The 17,196-nt window shown below is 42.4% G+C and overlaps 1 protein-coding gene across 1 annotated transcript in view; it reads right to left on the bottom strand.

Annotated features, from left to right (window-relative positions):
• The window catches only part of LOC112081117 (glycine receptor subunit alphaZ1-like), a 41,527-nt gene that overhangs the window by 9,893 nt on the left and 14,438 nt on the right, over positions 1–17,196 (bottom strand). Inside the window, exons 5-6 of the mRNA XM_070444171.1 lie at positions 13,545–13,756; positions 10,498–10,644 (exon numbers count right to left, since the gene is read on the bottom strand). Of these exons, the coding sequence (XP_070300272.1) occupies positions 10,498–10,644; positions 13,545–13,756 (359 nt within the window). The remainder of the gene's footprint in view (positions 1–10,497; positions 10,645–13,544; positions 13,757–17,196) is intronic.

The following is a 17,196-nucleotide window of genomic DNA, read 5'->3' as shown; positions in this document are numbered from 1 at the left end:
TATAACTGTTCATGTGTGTTGGACTGAATGGATGAACACACACACAACACACACACAACACACACACACACACACACACACACCACACACACACACACACACACACACACACACACACACACAACACACACACACACACCAAGGGAGGCGGGTCTTCTCCTTTCCCCCATTTTGGATCGTCTCCTCCACTCCACTAACAGTGACTGAGACAATCTAATGCTAGCTACGTTGCGTCCACTTTTTCCTGTAACAGTGACTGAGACATCTAATGCTGCTACTGCCACTATTTCCTGTAACAGTGACTGAGACATCTAATGCTGGCTACGTTGCTCCACTGTTTTCCTGTAACAGTGACTGAGACATCTAATGCTAGCTACTTGCTCCACTATGTTTTCCTGTAACAGTGACTAGAACATCTAATGCTGGCTACGTTGCTCACTCTTTTCGTTAACAGTGACTGAGACATCTAATGCTAGCTACGTTGCTCCACTGTTTTCCGTAACAGTGACTGAGACAATCTAATGCTAGGCTACGTTGCTCCACTTTTTCCTGTAACAGTGGACTGAATATCCTAATCGGCTGTGTTGTGCGTCAACCTTCCCTTGTCCTTCAGTGGCGCTGGCCCACCATTTGTAAGTATTCACTCCTCCTGCCGTATGATTAATGTGTTGGCTGGGGGACGTGACGTGGAGCAGTAAAGAGGGATGGCGGAGGATGGCGTCCCAAAATGGCATCCTATTCCCTACATAGTGCACTACTTTCGACTTAGACCTATGGTCAAAAGTAGTGTACKATGTAGGGAATAGGATGCCATTTGAAACGCATACATTTTCACACCGCCCGCCCCAGCCCCGGCTGTCTGATTCATTACCCGGCCCCCTAATTCAACATTCCACCATTAAAGCAGTAAGCTGGGCAGAGACTCTTATTGTACGAAGGGGAGATAAATAGTGAGAGAGAGGAATGGTGCCCTTTGGGTTTGTGGTGGTGAGGGAAACAATGTATGGCTTGGAACAAAAGCAGTATCAGGCTCTCTCCTCCTCTCTCCTCCTCCCTCCCTCCCTCACTCATTCTCCTCCTTTTGCATTTGCAAGTCAGAGAGAGAATCCCCAAACAAATCCAATTTTGATAAACTCCCATATCTATTGGGTGAAATASCACAGTGAGTCATCACAGCAGCAAGATTTGTGACCTGTTGCCACAAGAAAAGGGCAACCAGTGAAGAACAAACACCATTGTAAATACAACCAATATTTATGTTTATTTATTTTCCCTTTTGTACTATTTGCACATCGTTACAACACTGTATATATACATCATATGACATTTGAAATGTCTCTCTTCTATTTCCAACTTCTGTGAGTGTAATGTTTACTGTCAAATTTTCATTGTTTATTCCACTTTTGTTCATTATCTATTTGACTTGCTATGGCAATGTAAACATATGTTTCCCATGCCAATAAAGCCCTTTGAATTGAGATTGAATTGAAAGAGAGGTGACCGGTTGGTTGGTTGTTTGGTGTCTAGTGAGACACAGAGAGAAGGACGCCTTGACTCCCCGATCCATCTCATTATTTCCTCATGATAGATGCCTGTATATCTCTTAGTGTGTGGTGATGTGATTAATGGCTGAGATTAAAGAGAACCGTAAAACCAACTAGTTGGAGGTTCCATCTTATGTTTTCTCTAAACATTTGCCTTTGCGTGGGTCACGGTGTCATGCAGCCTTGGAAAAGGGAAAATGCTGATTTGCACAAAGTCATTTTGGGAAGTGTCACGACTACTATCATCAACTTCTCCTCGAAGGAGTTGGTGTCTTGCCGTTCATTTTATGATTTCCCAAAGCAATTTAGCCCCAATGCCAATACACGACCCTTTCCCAGTCATTCCAATCGGATTCTCATTCCTTTTTTAATATCGTGCTATCATGCTTTTATATTGAGGATTGGTATATTCATTATTAAAGGATCAGGTAATCTGAGGAGAATGTTGAAGTAGTACTACTGTTAAGGGCTGGTTTCTCGGACACAAAGTCAAATAAAACAAATACCTTGCTCGTCTAGTCTAGGACTGACTTCTTTGAACATTAYATTTTGCTTCACAGTTGAAACAACTAAATTGTCTCTCTCACCGGKTCTTGCTTTAGAAYGGCAGAAATTCTGGATTTTAGACATTGTTAATATAWAACTGTTTAAAACTATATTTCACAGTTGCAACATACCAAATAGTGTCGCATAGTGTYCCCATCATCTCTACTACCAGTACTGCACTAGTTGTTACTTAAAAATGACATCAAACATGATTTTAGACTATGTTTATTGAAAACTGTTTAAAAAGCCACAGTGTCTCCTATTATCGATCATTTCTGCGTTGTCGAAACTGCCTGAATACATGACTTTAGGCCATGTTCATGTAAAACTGTTAAGAAATATAAGTCACAGTTGAAACACAATTAAATAGTCCCTTATCATCTCTCTCACTAGTGCTCTATGGGTTTTTGCTTCAGAATGGCAGAAATTCTGGATTTTAGACATTGTTAATGTAAAACTGTTTACAAATATTCTTCACAGTTGAAACACAACTCAATTATAACATCTTTATACTACGTAATATATTTTGTATTGTGAAAATATTGTACAGAAGTTCAATAACTTRTCTTTGTTCTATGTATTATTTTTTGGATGTATTATCTTTTACTTCGCAAAGAAACAATGAGTTCACATAATTTAGCTCCTTCATGTCCTGCAGACACTGGCAGAGAGTAGCTTCCTGTCGCTTGCCACTTATTTACCTAGCTAATCCAGTCTCTTATCAGGCCTAATGAGCTGATTATCCTGGATCAATCAGGAAGTCTGGTCCTAATAAGGCCCTGTCATCKTTAGCCAGTGGAACACTGTATCTGCAGTCTAGGGGTCACATCATGTCACCTAGTTATTAATATATCTCAGTTTGGACTAAAGGGGAAAAGGACAGCTGAAAGAAAAGAGCTATCCACTTAGCTGAGACGTTTCTGGACGCTAATATTTTAGACTAGAGTTKAGTTTTTTGGGTTGCTTTTAGTGACTGCCTGGCGTGGAGGCATTGGCTGACTAGCATCACAAATGAGCCACAGACAAATGTCTTCCTTATTAAACCATGGAAAAAAATTGAATTACAGTATGTAACAGAATGGAAGACATTTTGTGCACTAACAATTAGATATCTTACAAATACAATTTGTACCACTGAACAAAAATATAAACGCAACATGTAAAGTGTTGGTCCCATGTTTCATGAGTGGAAATAAAAGATCCCAGAAATGTTCCATACACACAAAAAGCTTATTTCTCTCAAATGTTGTGCACAAATTTGTTTACTTTCCTGTTAGTGAGCATTTCTCCTTCACCAAGAGTATCCATTCACCTGACAGGTGTGGCATATCAAGAAGCTGATTAAACAGCATGATCATTACATAGGTGCACCTTCTGCAGGGGGCAATAAAAGGCCACTCTAAAATGAGCARTTTTGTCACACAACACAATGTCACAGATGTCTCAAGTTTTGAGGGATTAACATGCTGACTGCAAGAATGTCCACCAGAGTGTTCAATTCTCTACCATAAGCCGCCTCCAACATTGTTTTCGAGAATTTGGCATTATGTCCAACTGGACTAAAACCCRCAGACCACRTGTAACCACGCCAGCCCAGGACCACCACACCCGGCTTCTTCGGACAGCTGATAAAACTGAGGAGTACTTCTGTCTGTAATAAAGCCATTTTGTGGGGAAAAACGAATTCTGATTGGCTGGGCCTGGCTCCCAAGTGGGTGGGCCTGGCTCCCAAGTGGGTGGGCCTGGCTCCCAAGTGGGTTGGCCTATGTCCTCCCAAGCCCCCCCAGGGCTGCGCCCCTGCCCAGTCATGTGGAATCCATAGATTAGGGCCTAATGAATTTATTTCAATTGACTGATTTCCTTATATATAAACTGTAACTCAGTAAAATCTTTGAAATTGTTGCGTTGATATTTTTTGTTCAGTGTATAAATGTTACGAATCTATTAAGCTTAAGATCCTGGAGTGCATCTTTAATGCTATATGGCTGTTGTTATTGTGGTTGGGTATAGGCTACAGACATGTCTCTATGGCTAATTAAATCATGTATTATTATGAATTCTGTAACTGCTATAATTTCATTGATAATCTTTATACAATCCTTAAAGGAGACACCATTGATATCYTGTATTCTGCAGTTGGGTCAAGTTTTAATCAAGTCAATATTTATTCATGTTTATTCGGTAAGGCCTTTCTTACAGTCTCGAGAGRAGCTTGTCAAATTACATGCAGTTTGCTGTTATTTTATTCAATGCTGGTGGATAATATTGGTTGGCTGCAGTTGGGCAAGTGATTTCATTATTTAGTTTACTCCTAAGACCTTTCTCTCTTTCTTTGTGTGTGTGTGTGCGTGTGTGCGTGTGTGTGTGTGTGTCGAGGGAGTGGGTTGCTGCTGGACAGTCAGTCTATACTTCAAGGCAACAGATGAATAGTCTGCCTGTTGCTATTGATCTGCCGTCTACAGTTACACCATCTGGCCAGGAGGGGGAGACCTCAATCTGTCACCTTCACATAGAGGTACGCACACACACATAAACATTCGTACACGTACACGCACGCGCACGCACGCACGCACGCACGCACGCACGCACGGACGGACGGACGGACGGACGGACGGACGGACGGACGGACGGACGGACGGACGGACGGACGGACAGACAGACAGACAGACAGACAGACAGACAGACAGACAGACAGACAGACAGACAGACAGACAGACAGACAGACAGACAGACAGACAGAGGAAAGGCTGCAGCGTTCGTTTGTAGATTTCACCCTCATTGTCTTTCTAATCAGCGACCATCAGTTTTCAACCAGGTCAGGTAGTAGCTGATGGGCACTCTCTAGGTTATCAGTGACAATCATCGACCAATTAAACACCAACGGAGAAACAACAAGATTCCCACTGCAGCTGTTGAAGATTGGTCCTGGAGCTGAGTGTGTGTGTGCTATGTATCCCGATGCTCAGCCAGAACCAGAGAGAACCAGAGAGGTTGTTTAATTGTGTCGAGGGTAGAAGTGACAGGTTCCTCACTGCAGAGAGAGCAGAGGAGCAGTCTCTGGGATGACCTGGCTGAATGATAGCCTTTAGAAGGCTGAACATGTCTGAATGATAGCCTTTTAGAAGGCTGACCTGGCTGAATGATAGCTTTAGAGGATTGACCTGGCTGATGATGCTTTAAGAAGGCTGACTGGCTGAATGTAGCCTTTAGAAGGATGACTGGCTAAATGATAGCCTTTAGAAGGATGACCTGGCTGAATGATAGCCTTTTAGAAGGATGACCTGGCTAAATGATAGCCTTTGAAGGCTGACTGGCTGAATGATAGTGTTTAGAAGGCTCACTGGCTGAATGATAGCCTTTGAAGGCTGACCTGAATGAGCTAGAGATGACAGCTGATGATAGTTAGAAGCTGACCTGGCTGAATGATAGCCTTTAGAAGGCTGACCTGGCTGAATGATAGCCTTTAGAAGGCTGACCTGGCTGAATGATAGTCTTTAGAAGGCTGACCTGGCTGAATGATAGCCTTTAGAAGGCTGACCTGGCTGAATGATAGCTTTTTAGAAGGCTGACCTGGTGAATTATAGCTTTAGAAGGTTGACCTGGCTGAATGATAGCCTTTAGAAGGCTGACCTGGCTGAATGATAGCCTTTAGAAGGCTGACCTGGCTGAATGATAGCCTAGAAGGCTGACCTGGCTGAATGATAGCCTTTAGAAGGATGACCTGGCTGAATGATAGCCTTTAGAAGGCTGACCTGGCTGAATGATAGCCTTTAGAAGGCCTGACCTGGCTGAATGATAGCCTTAGAAGGCTGACCTGGCTGAATGATAGTCCTTTAGAAGGCTGACCTGGCTGAATGATAGCCTTTAGAAGATGACCTGGCTGATGATAGCCTTTAGAAGGTACCTGGAATGATAGCCTTTAAGAAGGCTGACCTGGCTTGAATGAATAGCCTTTAGAAGGCTGACCTGGCTGAATGATAGCCTTTAGAAGGCTGACCTGGCTGAATGATGCCTTTAGAAGGCTGACCTGGCTGAATGATAGCCTTTAGAAGGTGCCTGGGCTGAATGTGCTTTTAAGAAGGCTGAACACACACACTGAACTGGTAATGGTAAAGTCATACAACATGTCTTTCTGTAGATCAGGATGGTAAAGTCATACAACATCAATCTAGCTATTTCACATAGCAGCTAGCCTGTCATCTGATAAAACTCCCAAAACTCTCAATATCATTCAGGATTTTAAGTAAATGCAGGATATATCCTTTCATAATGGGCTTATAATCATCAACACTGGATAATATTATTCATTTCAATACTATAGGCCTAACACCGCTCAAACAAGGATTTATAATCATTTTCACAGGATATTTGGTTAATAATTACATWAAAAAATGTTAATATAATAACATAATATGATAATATAGTTAACTGCAATAGTACACTATATAATAATACTAAATAGTAATTTGGCGGGTGCTTATATTTGTCCTATTTTATGATACTATTGTTRACTGCAATACTATATAGGCCTAACACCACTCAAACAAGTATTTGTCAGCATTTTCTATAAAACGCAGCAGAATAATGCTTGACTTGCATTTCACATACTAGACTACACGATGACATCACCAGACCGGAAATCTCCAGAACTCATACCATGTAAAAGACTGGATGAAGATCTGAGTCATTCATGACAAACTCCAGGACTACCAGCTATCATCTCTTGTAGAGATGGGAGCACTAAACACTGTATGGTACTCAGCAGTATCTCTACTTGCACATCATCATCTGCACATCTATCACTCCAGTGTTTAATTGCTAAATTGTAATTATTTCACCACTATGGCCTATTTATTGCCTTACCTCCCTAATCTTACTTCATTTGCACACACTGTATATAGATTTTTCTATTGTGTAATTGACTGTACRYKTRTTTATCCCATGTGTAACTCTGTGTTGTTGTTTTTGTCGCACTGCTTTGCTTTATCTTGGCCAGGTCGCAGTTGTAAATGAGAACTTGTTCTCAACTGGCCTACCTGGTTCAATAAAGGTGAAATAAAAAWATATTAATAAATAGCACACTACTATTGACCAGAGCCCTATGGCAACCTATTCCCTGTATAGTGCACTACTTTTGACCAGAGCCCTATGGCACCCTATTCCCTGTATAGTGCACTACTTTTGACCAGAGCCCTATGGCACCCTATTCCCTGTATAGTGCACTATTTTTGACCAGAGCCCTATGGTTGCCATTAGGGATGTGGCCAGCTTCTCGATTTACCTGAGAGAGACTAGTGCTCCAGGGAACAGTAGACTAATCTACCCTCACCTAGTACATACCCTCCTTTCAGGGATTATGGATTATAGCAATAGTATTGAGGATTTATTTTGAGTTTTTTTTACTCTCTTTTGAATGATTGACTGGATCCATATTCCCTTGGAAGTAGTCAGTGGCTGTAGACTCCTGCCTGCCTGTCCGCCCGGTCAAGGCGCACGGAATGACAAGGAGTTTATGGAATGTTTATGTCTAACTCCTTGAAGGGTTTCTGTGTTTTCTCAACCCCCCTCCTCTTTCTCCTCTTTCTCCTCCTCCCCCCCCTCCTCCTCCTCCTCCCCTTTCCCAACCTCCCCCCCCTCTCCCCTCCTCCTTCTCCTCCTCCCCTCCTCCTCCTCCCCTCCTCTTCCTCCTCCCTACTCCCCCTCCTCCTCCTCCCTCCCCCCTCTCTCCTCCTCCCCCTCCTCCTCAGACCTATTCTATTAGCTTCAAGGCTGACAGGTTTACTTCTAAATAAATTACATGGTCTTGGATTTGATCAATTCATCTGGACAGATAAAATTGATTGATTAAACAGTAAAAAAAAAAATCTAACATCTGAATTCCTCCGTCTAGCTGCCCCTCAGAGAAATGAGATGAGTGATGCAGAGAAAGAGTCCCCTAGCTGGATCTGAGTTTTAGGATGAGGGAACAACACTCTCTGTGGTAGAAAGATAGTACTAAATGACTCATACTTTTATAGCTCTATTTGATATTCAGTCTTCAAGACATCAATAACACAAACACTATCAGACAAACAACAGCTACGGAGTTTGTTTGGATCTGACATCTTATTAAAAGCAAAAAAAACTGAGTGTAGCAATGGGGTTTTCAATTTCAATCTACTTGTTTTATAGCCTGATCCCAGATCTGTTTGTGCTGTCTTGCCAATTACTTTGGTCATTGTGCACTAAAAACTAGGTATGCCAATGACAACAGGAGTTGGCTATACAACAACAGATCTGGGATCAGGCTATAAAACAAGTTCCTGACTACTTGTTTAACTGACTTTAATACAAGGATAACAGGCACCGCCCATTGGGAACGTTGTATTGCAGTGGCCTTTAAACCCTACCGTTACAACCTGGTGTCCTCCTGGGCCAGTTAGACGATAGACTACGTTAAGGCATGTGGGAATAATTCCATTGTTGTGAATTTGATACACCCCCCTTGGCATTTTTCCTAATTTATTGCTTTACAACTTGGAATTAAAATGGATTTTCGGGGGAATTCTATCATTTGATTTACACAACATGCCTACCACTTCGAAGATGCAAAATATTTTTTATTGTGAAACAAACAAGAAATAAGACAAAAAAAAAACGGAAAACTTGAGTGTGCACAAATATTCACCCCCCCCCCCAAAAGTCAATACTTTGTAGAGCAATCTTTGCAGCAATTACAGCTGCAAGTCTCTTGGGGTATGTCTCTATAAGCTTGGCACATCTAGCCACTGGGATTTTTGCCCATTCTTCAAGACAAAACTGCTCCAGCTCCTTCAAGTTGGATGCATTCCGCTGGTGTACAGTAATCTTTAAGTCATACCACAGATTCTCAATTGGATTGAGGTCTGGGCTTTGACTAGGCCATTCCAAGACATTTCAATGTTTCCCCTTAAACCACTCGAGTGTTGGTTTAGCAGTATTCTTAGCGTCATTGTCCTGAACCTCCGTCCCAGTCTCAAATCTCTGGAAGACTGAAACAGGTTTCCCACAAGAMTTTCCCTGTATTTAGCACCATCCATCATTCCTTAAATTCTGACCAGTTTCCCACAGCATGATGCTGCCACCACCATGCTTCACTGTGGGGATGGTATTCTTGGAGTAATGAGGGATGTTGGGTTTGCGCCAGACATAGCGTTTTCCTTAATGGCCAAAAAGCTCAATTTTAGTCTCATCTGACCAGAGTACCCTCTTCCATATGTTTGGGGAGTCTCCCACATGCCTTTTGGTGAACACCAAATGTGGTTGCTTATTTTTTTCTTTAAGCAATTTTCTGGCCACTCTTCCGTAAAGCCCAGCTCTGTGGAATGTACGGCGTAAAGTGGTCCTATGGACAGCTCCTYCAATCTCCGCTGTGGAGCTTTGCAGCTCCTTCAGGGTTATCTTTGGTCTCTTTGTTGCCTCTCTGATTAATGTCCTCCTTGCCTGGTCTGTGAGTTTTGGTGGGCGGCCCTCTCTTGGCAGGTTTGTTGTGGTGCCATATTCTTTCCATGTTTTAATAATGGATTTAATGGTGCTCTGTGGGATGTTCACAGTTTCTGATATTTTTTAGAACCCAACCCTGACCTGTTTGGAGAGCTCCTTGGTCTTCATGGTGCTGCTTGGTTGGTGTTGCCCTTTGCTTAGTGGTGTTTCAGACTCTGGGGCCTTTCAGAACAGGTCTATTTATACTGAGATCATGTGACAGATCATGTGACACTTAGATTGCAAACAGGTGGACGTTATTTAACTACTTATGTGACTTCTGAAGGTAATTGGTTGCACCAGATCTTATTTAGGGACTTCATAGCAAACAAGTAATTTTTTTCCATTTCACTTCACCAATTTGGACTATTTTGTGTATGTCCATTACATGAAATCCAAATAGAAATCCATTTAAATTACAGGTTGTAATGCAACAAAATAGGAAAAACGCCAAGGGGGATGAATACTTTTGCAAGGCACTGTAGGGCATGTGGGAATAAATCTATTGTTGTGAATCTGATACACAGCTCATTCTTTTGTTTGGTCTGTGTCCATGGATGTGTCGCAAATGGCACGCTATATAGTGCAATACATTTGAGCCTATTCTCTATGGGCTCTGGTCAAAWTTTGTGCACTATAAAGGGACTAGGGTGCCATTTGGGACAAAYCCTAATGACTTTAATCATTCTCAATACTCCCTCAGCATTAAATATGAACTGTTGTGTACTTGTAGAGAATATAAGAAAACAAAAAGTGTCATATTTAACTGAGGCTGGCTCTCTTGCTGGTCTGAGAGGAGGGGGTTGAGGTGATGGGAAGGGAAGGGTTCCTGTGAAAAGTGTTAGTCTAATCTATGATTGGATAATAAACATTTGATCACAATAATTTAAAAAAGCAGTTCATTGACCTTCATGTGTCTCCTTCTCCTCCTGAAGCGCAGCAGTTCCTTGTGTTGCCGAGCGATGAAGTTCACAGCAGCGTACTCGAGCAGGGCCGAGAAGACAAACAGGAGGCACACGGCCATCCAGATGTCAATGGCTTTCACATACGACACCTGTGATTGGGCAGGAGGACACGATGGTAAGCAGGAGGAGGACAACAACAACTGACCTTGGAGTCAAAGATAATGTACAGTACCATGTCCATTGGGAAAGTATTCAGACCCCTTGGCGTTTTTCCACATTTTGTTACATTACAGCCTTATTCTAAAATGAATTAAATTGTTTTCCCCCTCATCAATCTACACACAATACTCCATAATGACAAAGCAAAAACAGGTTTGTAGACATTTTTGCAAAACTGAAATATCACATTTACTTAAGTATTCAGACCCTTTACTTAATACTTTGTTGAAGCACCATTGGCAGCGATTACAGCCTTGAGTCTTCTTGGTCTACTGTATGACGCTACAAGCTTGTCACACCTGTATTTGGGGAGTTTCTCCCATTCATCCCTGCAGATCCTCTCAAGCTCTGTCAGGTTGGATGGGGAGCGTCGCTGCACAGCCATTTTCAGGTCTCTCAAGAAATGTTCAATCGGGTTCAAGTCTGGGCTCTGGCTGGGCCACTCAAGGACATYCAGAGGCTTGTCCCGAAGCCACTCCTGYGTTGTCTTGGCTGTGTGCTTAGGGTCGTTGTCCTGTTGGAAGGTGAACCTTCGCCCCAGTCTGAAGTCCTGAGCGCTCTGGAGCAGGTTTTCATCAAGAATCTCTCTGTACTTCTCTCTGTTCATCTTTCCCTCAATCCTGACTAGTCTGCCAGTCCCTGATGCTGAAAAACATMCCCACATCATGATGCTGCCACCACCATGCTTCACCATAGGGATGGTGACAGTTTTCCTCCAGAAGTGACACTTGGCATTCAGGCCAAACAGTTCAATCTTAGTTTCATCAGACCAGAGAATCTTGTTTCTCATTGTTTGAGAGTCCTTTAGGTGCCTTTTGGCAAACTCCAAGTGGGCTGTCATGTTCCTTTTACTGATGAGTGGCTTCCGTCTGGCCACTCTACCATAAAGAACTGATTGGTGGAGTGGTGGTTCCAAACTTCTTCCATTTAAGGATGATGGAGGCCACTGTGTTATCCGGGAACCTTCAATGCTGCAGACAGTTTTTGGTACCCTTCCCCAGATCTGTGCCTCAACACAATCCTGTCTCGGAGATCTATGGACAATCCTGTCTCGGAGATCTATAGACAATTCCTTTGACCTCATGGCTTGGTTTTTGCTCTGACATGCACTGTCAACTGTGAGACCTTATATAGACAGGTGTGTGCCTTTCCAATCAATTGAATTTACCACAGGTGGACTCCAATCAAGTTGTAGAAACATCTCAAGAATGATCAATGGAAACAGGATGCACCCTGTGCTCAATTTCGAGTCTCATGGCAAAAGGTCTGAATTCTTACGTAAATGAGGAATTTCTGTGTTTCATTTTTAATACATTAGCAAAAATGTCTAAAAACCTGTTTTTGTTTTGTCATTATGGGGTATTGTGTGTTGACTGATGAGGACTTTAAAAAAATGAACTATTTTAGAATAAGGCTGTAAGGAAAAAGTCAAGGGGTCTAAATACTTTCTGAAGACACTGTATCTGTATCTAATCATCCTATGATCCTTGATTCATTAATTTGATGTCCGCTACAAAGACAACATTTAACTTCAAACTCTAAGAACTGTCCAGTACACTGTAGTCTGTACGGTCAATTGGATTGGCAGGACTCTGCTCTGCCTGGGCAGTGACAGAGAGAGATTTTTGGAAACCACATCTTTGACCTGGAAATGGGGCTAAAGCTAGACTGGGTTGGCTTGTCAGTTCAGCTGAAGCTCACTGTATTTGACAAGTCAGTGACCAAGTGGCCCTGGAATGCAGTTTAGGTGGCATTACAGAATGCATGGTTCACAAGACATTGTTCAAATGATGAGGCACCAGCAGCCCGAGACAGACAGAGGCAGACTACTGTTTGACTGTTTCCTGGTGTCGTTGGATTGTGGGATTTCTAGTTTTCCACACTAGATCAGAAATTTTGATGTGTTTTTTTTTGTTTTACAGTACTTGATCAATTAAAATTCTTCATTCTTCATCTCTTTGTATTGAAAGTAGAGCACTACAACAGGGGGATAGAAAATAATGACAGCAAAAAAGTTACTTTTCCGTGGTGGCTAGATTTGTTGAGTAAAGACGACTGAATGTTGTTGTCTTTCAAAATGTCCCCCTATCCTCTCCTTCCCTCCCTGTCACCAACGCACCAAGTCAGTGAGGCGTGGAAGAGGGAGAGCAGTCTGTGCTGTGTGCACCTACGCTCAGCYGTGCTGTGTGATCATTATTGTGACAGCTGAACTGCATACAAATCACGGTTCACTTCAGTTCAGTTTTCCAGAGAACATGAATCACCTAAATGTCAACAAACAAAATGGGAGGATACTTTTCCAGGACATAATTATAAAATCGTAGTCCCTCATGCAAAGTCCCCGCTTTCTTTTAATCTGAAAATCCTTTTTTTTCTCATGTTGAGTTAGTTTGACCATCTAGGACAATAGACAGTGTGGTTTGTAGTTCATCTAGGACAATAGACAGGTGTGGTTTGTATTTCATCTAGGAAAATAGACAGAGTGTGGTTTGTAGTTCATCTAGGACAATAGACAGAGTGTGGTTTGTATCATCTAGAAAATAAACATGTGTGGGTTGTTGTTCATCTAGACAATCCTCACTTGGGAAGGGAGCCAGGAGCCGGAGTTCGGTTGGGAGTTTGTCTCACCTTGGAGGGAGGCTCAGGACCGAGCTCTGGTTAGGGAGTTTGTCTCACCTTGGGGAGGGAGGCTCAGAGCCGAAGCTCTGGGTTAGGGAGTTTGTCTCACCTTGGGGAGGGAGGCTCAGGAGCCGGAGCTCTGGGTTAGGGAGTTTGTCTCACCTTGGGAGGGAGGCTCAGGAGCCGGACTCTGTTTTAGGAGATTCCTCACCTGGGGGGAGGGAGGCTCGGAGCCGGAGGACTGGGTGGTCATAGTGACACGGTGGTAATGCCCAGTCCCACTCTGGCAGGTGCAGCGTCCATGTTGTACCAGAAGGACACCCAGGACAAATAGACAATCAAAAGGCTGGGGATGTACATCTAACAGGTAATAGCCCATCTGCCTCTCCAGATGGAAAGCAGCCTCGATACAAGTGAACTTTCCTGCACAGACAGAGAGATAAAGCAGGGTTTCATATATACAGAGGACACAGACAGAGGATAAACCAGGCGTCAGTATTATACAGAGGACACAGACAGAGGAGAAAGCAGGGTGCAGTATTATACAGAGGACAACAAGACAGAGGAGAAAGCAGGTGCAGTATTAAGGTGGAGACAAGAGATTAAAGATAGTTTAATAGGCAATACAGTCTATACTATGATATATTCTAATATTATTACTACAATACAGTCTAATTAAAGTAGTGGCCAAAAGTTTTGAGAATGACAACAAAATATTATTGCTGCCTCAGTTTTGATGATGGCAATTTGCTATACTCCAGAATGTTATGAAGATGATCATGAATTGCAATTAATTGCAAAGTCCCTCTTTGCCTGCAAATGAACTGAATCCCCCAAAAACATTTCCACTGCTCAGCCCTGCACAAAAAGGACCAGCTGACATCATTGTCAGTGATTCTCTCGTTACACAGGTGTGAGTGTTGATGAGGACAAGGCTGGAGATCACTCTGTCATGCTGATTGAGTTCGAATAACAGACTGGATGCTTCAAAGGGAGGGTGGTGCTTGGAATCATTGTCTTTCCTCTTCAAGCAAGTTACCTGCAAGGAAAACACGTGCCGTCATCATTGCTTTGCACAAAAAGGGCTTTCAAAGGCAAGGATATGCTGCCAGTAAGACCTAAATCAACCATTTATCGGATCATAAAGAACTTCAAGGAGAGCGTTTCAATTGTTGTGAGAAGGCTTCAGGCCGCCCAAGAAAGTCCAGCAAGAGCCAGGACCGCTCCCCTAAAGTTGATAGTCTGCGCGGGATCGGGCACCACCAGTACAGAGCTTGTTCAGGAATGCAGCAGGCAGTGTTGAGTGCATCTGCACGCACAGTGAGGCGAAGACTTTTGGAGGATGGCCTCATGTCAAGAAGGGCAGCAAAGAAGTGTCACGTTCTGACCTGATTTTTTTGTTATTTCTTTGTTTAGTAGTCAGGGTCGTGTTGGGTGGGTTATCTATGTTCGTTTTCTTATGTTGTTTATTCGTTTGGCCTGGTATGATTCTCAATCAGAGCAGGTGTCCGTTATTTGTCTCTGATTAAGAATCATACTTAGGTAGCCTTTTTCCACCTGGGTTTCGTGGTGGTTATTTTTCCGTGTCAGGTTTTGCTCCACACGGAAACTGTCCGGTTGTATTTACACATCGTTTATTGTTTTGTTTCTTGTGTTCGTTTGTATCATTAAAATATATTATGGACACATACCCCGCGCGCATTGGTCCGACATTTCTTACTCCTCGTCAGAGGAGGACGAAGAAAGCCGTTACAAGAAGCCACTTCTCTCCAGGAAAAAACATCAGGCACAGCTGATATTCTGCAAAAGGTAAACGAGATTGGACTCTGAGGACTGGGGTAAAGTCATTTCTCTGATGAATCCCCTTCCGATTGTTTGGGGCATCCGTAAAAATCTTGTCCGGAGAAGACAAGGTGAGCGCTACCATCAGTCCTGTGTCATGCCAACAGTAAAGCATCCTGAGACCATTCATGTTGGGGTTCTCTCAGCCAAGGGAGTGGGCTCACTCACCAATTTTGCCTAAGAACACCAGCTGATGAATAAAGAAGGTTACCAACACATCCTCCGAGAGCAACTTCTCCCAACCATCCAGGAACAGTTTGGTGACGAACAATGCCTTTTCCAGCATGATGGAGCACCTTGCTAAGGCAAAAGTGAGGCAAAAGTGATAACTAAGTGGCTCGGGGAACAAAACATCGATATTTTGGGTCCATGGCCAGGAAACTCCCCAGACCTTAATCACATTGAGAACTTGTGGTCAATCCTCAAGAGGCGGGTGGACAAACAAAGCCCCACAAATTCTGACAAACTCCAAGCATTTATTATGCAAGAATGGGCTGCCATCAGTCAGGATGTGGCCCAGAAGTTAATTGACACTGAAGCAGCAAACTTTGTGGAAATGAATATTTGTGGCATTCTCAAAACTTTTGGCCGCGACTGTACTATGATATAATATATTATAATATTATTACTACAATACAGTCTATATACTATACTATACTATGATATAATATAATATTATTACTACAATACAGTCTATATACTATGATATAATATAATATTATTACTACAATACAGTCTATATACTATGATATAATATATTATAATATTATTATCTAATATTTTACTGTTGTTGCTGCTGTGTTATGGATCTACTGTTGTCATTAAAGATATAGTGTGACACATCGTCTAATCTTTCTCTTCTGCATGTCTCAAGAACACAAAGAAGAAAGATAACTGCAGGCAAGGCAATGGCTATTCAAGCTCCTTTTCCACATGGCTGTGGATAGCCTCAGTGCTGAATTGCCTCCTAACTTAATTATCCTCCTATTTCCCTGAAGTGTTGGAAGAGACTGAGGCAGAGGCCTGGAGAGAACATCAGTTTGACAGAGTGGCTGTAGGTAAAGTACCCTCTACATTCAAATGTAACACACCACTAAAGCTGACAGGTGTTATGTTGGTTTACTCACAAACAGCATATAGTACACTACTTTTGACTGGGGCTCATAGGCAGTAGGGTGCCATTTTGGACATAACCCAGAACAGAAGCTAAAAAAGGGCATTATAAACTCATGAAAGGTATCCTCTTTGTTTTTCATGCTGACTGTGTGATGTAAGCACCAGGGGTGTCTTGTCTGTCAGAGTGGCTAGATGCTCAAGATTGCTGACCAGCCATTTAATCAGCTTAGATCCACGGAAGACAGCTGTCTTTGTGTTGAAGACTTTCAATTCAATTAGAGTTTAACGCTAGGTGTATTGTTTTGGATGTGGAGAGAGAGAGAGACATGGAGGGAGGCTACAGCGTCATTGAAATTGATTTAAAGCTGTGATATACTTCAGGGCTTTTTAAGTGATTTACAGCTGTGATACACTTCAGGGCTTTCAAGTGATTAATAGCTGTGTTACACTTCCAGGGCTTTTAAGTGATATTAGCTGTGATACACTCAGGGCTTTAAAGTGATTAATAGCTTGTGTTACACTTTCAAGGGCTTTTAAGTGATTAATAGCTGTGGTTACACTTCAGGCTTTTAAGTGATTAATAGCTGTGTTACAAGCTTCAGGGCTTTTAAGTGATTAATAGCTGTGATACACTTCAGGGCTTTCAAAGTGATTTTTACACTGTGATACACTTCACGGGCTTTTCAAGTGATTTACAGCTGTGATACACTTCAGGGCTTTTATAGTGATTAATAGCTGTGATACACTTCAGGGCTTTTAAGTGATTAATAGCTGTGATACACTTCAGGGCTTTAAGTGATTTAGCAGCTGTGATACACATTACGGGCTTTCAAGTGATAACAGCTGTGATACACTTCAGGGCTTTTAAGTGATTACATAGTCTGTGATACACTTCAGGGCTTTTC

Source organism: Salvelinus sp. IW2-2015, linkage group LG6.2, assembly GCF_002910315.2.
Source record: "Salvelinus sp. IW2-2015 linkage group LG6.2, ASM291031v2, whole genome shotgun sequence".
Taxonomy (NCBI): Eukaryota; Metazoa; Chordata; class Actinopteri; order Salmoniformes; family Salmonidae; genus Salvelinus; species Salvelinus sp. IW2-2015.
This window is presented reverse-complemented; position numbering and strand designations above follow the sequence as displayed.